This window comes from Lygodium microphyllum, chromosome 13 (genome assembly GCF_053477565.2).
Source record: "Lygodium microphyllum isolate KBCC chromosome 13, Lygodium_microphyllum_v1.1.10, whole genome shotgun sequence".
NCBI lineage: Eukaryota > Viridiplantae > Streptophyta > Polypodiopsida > Schizaeales > Lygodiaceae > Lygodium > Lygodium microphyllum.
This window is the reverse complement of record NC_141147.1, coordinates 16088789-16094141: the sequence shown is the minus strand read 5'-3', so window position 1 is coordinate 16094141 and position 5353 is coordinate 16088789. Positions and strand designations below refer to the sequence as shown.

Here is a 5353-nt window from a genome sequence, read left to right as displayed (position 1 = left end):
TTTCCAGTGCTATGTTCTTTAGTTCGATTCTTTAGTGGTAGAGGCAAGGGCACATATTGTGATGGCATGATTTATTGCAAGGGTACTTCTGCATTGATGATTATAACATGGGTATATGTAGTGCCATAGTTTACAATATTGTTTCTTACTTTCGTATGCTTAAGCTCTAGTGTTGGATGCCTTTAGGAGAACACACACACACACACACACACACACACACACACACACAGAGAGAGAGAGAGAGAGAGAGAGAGAGAGAGAGAGAGAGAGAGAGAGAGAGAGAGAGAGAGAGAGAGAGAGAGAGAGAGAGAGAGAGAGAGAGAGAGAGAGAGAGAGAGAGAGAGAGAGAGAGAGCAATGTCACTTACCCCTGGAATATCAGAGAGAATAGCTTGTTGTAAGGAGAGGGCATTTAGAGCATATCATATGTTGGGGAAGAAAGGGCTACAAAGTTTTCATATAGTAAGAAAGTAGTATAGATTCTAGAAGGGTTGGGAGTGTCCTATAGTCATAGGTTTGGAATTAGGCTTGTGTTTTCTTGAATACTAAATAGTATAGTATAAGTTTGGATTTAGGCTTTGTATTTTCTTGAATGCTAATAGTTTAGTATAGGTTTATAGAAGGCTTAGGAGTGTCCTACAATTGGCATGTAGGTTTGGAGTTAGGCTTGGTATTTTCTTGAAGAATAATGTAGTGTAGACTCTAGAGTATAGAAGATTGATGAAAGGCTTGGAAGCGTGTTCGAATAGCCATGTAGATTGGAGTTAGGCTTGGTAGTTTACTAAATAATGATGTAGCGTAGAATAGAAGTACACATATAGATATAGGTACTAGGTAGTATAGTAAGCATCCAAGATTCTTGGGAATGACATTTGCCTTAGGAGTTTGGGAGGCCCAAAATCCGACTAGATTTCAGCAGGCATACATGGCCACAGTGAAGTTTTTGATGCTAAATCCTGGTGCAGTCCCAATGTCGTATTTAGCCTATTGCATGTAGGTGTAAGGTCCATTGATTGATATCGATCGATGATGAGCTAGTGCAAGGAGAGACAGATCGATATGAGCTAGTGCAAGGAGAGACAGACTGTCTTTGATTCATGGACACATTGTTCTTCTATGCAGCAAAGCCAGTCACAAGACGAGACGCTTGTATCGCGGTGACGTCATTCAAGTGCGCAGGAGGAAACAGGTGCTCTCTCTCTCTCTCTCTCTCTCTCTCTCTCGGTTTGTCTGTCTGTCTGTCTCTCTAGCCTCTCTATGTTTGTCTGTTTTTCCCTTTTCTTTCCCTCCATCCCCCTTCTTCCGATATCGTTCAGTCAATCGTCCCACACGACATTCGCAAGCTTCATTCTGTTTGCCGAGAATGCACTTCCACTGTGCCCAAGGCCCTCAGTAACCGTTATAATTGTGTGCAGACTTTGGTGCAATACATTTGGTGCCGCCTTAATAGCCTGCTGCTTTAATCATCGAAGTGGCCCGTGAATTTCATATGTACCTCCTAAAAGCCAAAGGGCGAGTACGCTGTGCACATCTTACTCTTGTGAGTGTGGAGTGTAGTAATTCTTCTCTGAATGTCAAGTGTCCAAATTTAGTGTTTTAGACAGATAGAGACATGTGCAGAATCACCATTACCGTGTATATGGTAGATAGATTGCACACTACCCTAAGACACTGAGCCCTTTCAAGACGAGTGAGGGTGTGTATGGCAGGAATGTTGTAAGAGGGGATGCACACTTATGCATCGGCTGGCTTAAATGCAGCAAGATCTTAGGTGGGGTGTGTCAGGAGATGTTACAGGTAATGGGCAGTGCGATTCTGGAACATGTCTTTGGACTTTGTGAGAAGGCACACCTGGACTGGAGACTTGCTTGCATGCTTTATCGGCTGAGCAGAGCATAGTCTTGGATGACTCATCCGATTGCCTTAGTTTGGAGCATGATTTTGAGGTGCAACTCAATGTTCATCATGGAGGATGGGTCATGCACCATGGTGAGATTGGTGGCACTTACTAGCAGATATGTTCTAGAGCCTTGGCATCCCATTTTGAGATTTCAGAGCTTGTTGGGAGCCTCACATGGTAGCCTATTTGGATGAGCAGAGAGCAGTCCTTGGTGATCTGATAGAGCTTTGGATTTCCATCGTTCATGCACTAGAAGGATGCTCGGATTGCCACCATTCATACACTAGAAAGATGTTACGTCATCTACAAGAGCTCAGCCAAGTCTTATTCAGCACATGGGGTAGGCAGAGCCTGATCTCCTTGCTCAAGTTGGCACTTCCTGTGCTGGATCTATACATCGGTTGTGGCTTTTCCCCCCATCCTACCAGACTGGTTGAGAGGCTTTGTATAGATTTGACCAGCCCTGCTGTGAGGAGCCCTAATTTTGCTCTGGCTATGCTGTATTTGTTTACCTTTGTACCATATGCTTGCCTGATTGAGGAACCTCTCTTTGCATGGGGTCTTTTGCGTTTGCTTTCTTTTGGAGTCCCATTGCTTTATTATTCTCTGCTCGTTAGAAGATGAGAACTTCAATTGAGAATCTTTGTGTTTATACTGCCAGGCTGTTTGTCTAATATGCTGTAGTGCTTCTCAGGATCAACACCTATACCTCAAAAAAAGTCGCTGTATTCTTAAGCAAACATATCTTTCCAAGTCAAAATCTCAACAAGAGGATAGTGTCAGCATCATTTGATGCAATGACAGAGCAACCTCTGTTCTCCTTTGGTGTGATAACTGATGTTCAGTATGCAGACATCCAGGATGGACACTCCTTCCTGGGAGTACCCCGATACTATCGTCATAGTCTTGAGGCTTTGCAAAGGGCAGTACATAGTTGGAACGAGATGGGATGTCTTTCTTTTGCAATACACCTTGGTGATATAGTGGATGGATTTTGTCCCAAGGAAGAGTCCTACAATGCAGTTCTGAAAGTAATAAATGAATTCGAATCTTTTCAAGGTGGCCCAGTCTATCATGTGCTAGGGAATCATTGTCTTTACAATCTACCCCGTACTGATCTTAATAGATTGCTGAGTATACCATCTCATAATGGAACTGCATATTACTCTTTCAGTCCAGCTGCTGAATTTCGAATTGTAGTGCTAGATGCATATGATATAAGTGTGATAGGATGGCCTGAGGGACATCCTCACCGGATTGAGGCAATGCACTTACTTGAAGCAAAAAATCCAAATGCTGATAAAAACAGTCCTGTAGGATTGGCTAACATGGATGAAAGGTTTGTCATGTTCAATGGTGCTGTGGGAAAATATCAATTGGCGTGGTTGACTGAGATACTTGAGGATGCATCTGCTTTGGGACAGAAGGTCATCATTTGCTGCCATATCCCATTTCATCCTGATGCTACTTTTCCATCTGCTTTATTGTGGAACTATGATGATGTACTGGAAATCATTCACAGGTTCGAATGTGTTAAGGTTTGTCTGGCTGGTCACACTCATACTGGAGGCCACACTATAGATTCCCATGGTGTTCATCATCGTGTACTTGAGGCTGTACTGGAGTGTCCACCAGGAGTGGATGCATTTGGGTGCGTCCATGTTTACCAGAATCGGCTCACACTTGCTGGCTATGGATGTATGGAAAGCACGGAGATGCAATTCCAGTGATTTGTCAGTTAATTGTACTATTTGTTCCTTAAACATAAAAAATACAATTTGCTGAAGACTTCAAGGGAGCAGGCATGACAACGGAAGAGGTGACTGAGGGATTCACACATTCACATTCTTGCCTAAGAGAAGGATACTTTACAAATGAATCTATACCAAGATTTTGTCATGTGCTTGGTCTTGCATATTGCAGGACATATGATGAAATTCGCCACAATTGGGGGGTTAAAGAATGGAAAACAAGAAGCATATATCTTAAGTGAATCTTTATTGAGATTTGTGCATGAGATTGTCACAATTGGTAGTATGAGCCTGTCCTAATTGGTTGGACAAAGAATGACAGATTCTAGGCATATTCTAGAAATATCTGGATGATTGTTGCACTATCAGTTTCCAATATGACCATTGAACTCTAATTCTTTTATTTGTAACTACCCATTGCAATTTTGATCACTAAACTCACAAAAATTGACTGTGAGCGTTCAGTTTTCAACTTGGAAGACAGAAATATCTTTCAAACTAAACAAGGAAAGGCAGAAAACAGATGTCTACAACATATTATGCCAAAAACAGATGTCTATAACGTTTTATGTTTATATTGGCTATGGGAAGCCCTTCCTATATTGATGGAGTATCCACTTTAAGTTCAGCTCTCTTGTTTGACACTTTTTTATTGCTATTTTGTTATTTTGGTTTTTTTGGAATTTTCAAGTCCTAAGAATGTCACTCTTCATGCCATCGATCGTCTTGTGCATTTTGGTCCTTTTTTATGATACCCTAATGCTAAAGATACTTTTTAAATTTGCGTGAAGCAATTGTTCTTAAATGTAGTGCATGCATGTGCACATGCACATGTGTTAATGCACATACACATGATTTATCTACTTGTCCTTTAATGTTGCCATCACCACCCACTGCATCATTCCCCTCCCCCCCTCCCCCCTCCCGGGCAACGCACTTGTACTCATTCACTCACTCAATATGGCACATAGAAAGGTAACACGATATGTGAGAGCAAGGTATACTCTTGTATTATTCAATCAAAGAAACGGTATAGCATAAGCACATCTTAGGATTGCACCCTCGTGACGTTACACATAAGAGGGTTCACCACTGGATATAGGAAATCACACGTGAGTGGAAATTATGTAAGGCTCAGAGTCACTATTACTCTCTATATAGGTGTTTCTAGTAGCAACACCATGGTATAGCTACAAAGCCGTTTATACTCACCCTCGTTTATTGGATTGCTGTCCTTAGCAATCTAAGGATAGAGGTTATTTGACTCATTCGGGGTCTTAACACAACTTCTGTTAACAAGCTGGCCACTGTTTGCCGGTCTAGGACTTGAGACATTAGTTGGGTCTTAACGACGTAGCCTTTACTATCAGGTTGGTTAGTGTGTGCCACACTAGGACTTGGGGGTCTTAATACAACCACTTTTATCAAGTTGGTTAGTGTCCATCTAGATTGTTTGGGATCTTTGGTTTATTCAGGTTACTATGTAAGTCTACCCTTGACTCCACTACATATGAGAAGTGGAGGTATTATTGAGCTTATGATGAGTTCCGTGTGGATAACTTAAGAGACATTGGAAGAATTGATGGGATTCTCCTTGAGCCAGATGGTGAATGCATCTTTGCCATGTTTGTGTACCTTTGCTTTCGAAATTAAAGTGGCTTCCTTAAGAGGATGCCCTTTCCACTTGGTGAGGTACTCAAGGT

The 5353-nt window shown here is 41.8% G+C and overlaps 1 protein-coding gene across 3 annotated transcripts; it reads left to right on the top strand.

Annotated features, from left to right (window-relative positions):
* Positions 1–913: 913 nt before the first annotated feature.
* LOC148026372 (manganese-dependent ADP-ribose/CDP-alcohol diphosphatase-like protein) lies at positions 914–5068 on the top strand. Of its 3 annotated transcripts, none has more exons than XM_087690810.1 (3): positions 914–1188; positions 2594–3326; positions 3422–3582. In XM_087690810.1, the coding sequence occupies exons 1-3, from the start codon at positions 1097–1099 to the stop codon at positions 3434–3436; spliced, it is 840 nt and encodes a 279-aa protein (XP_087546936.1). In that variant the 5' UTR covers positions 914–1096; the 3' UTR covers positions 3437–3582. The 3 variants fall into 3 exon arrangements, with proteins under 3 accessions (XP_087546936.1, XP_087546935.1, XP_087546934.1); XM_087690809.1 differs by adding an exon at positions 1415–1539 and having other exon boundaries at positions 917–1188; positions 2594–5068; XM_087690808.1 differs by having other exon boundaries at positions 918–1188; positions 2594–5068.
* Positions 5069–5353: the final 285 nt, after the last annotated feature.

Bases quoted from the DNA above. Each gene is read 5' to 3' on its own strand.
- LOC148026372 (XM_087690808.1), top strand. From the start codon at position 1,097: ATGGACACATTGTTCTTCTATGCAGCAAAGCCAGTCACAAGACGAGAC. The intron at 1,189-2,593 runs GTGCTCTCTCTC...AGTGCTTCTCAG, and splicing joins AAGTGCGCAGGAGGAAACAG to GATCAACACCTATACCTCAA.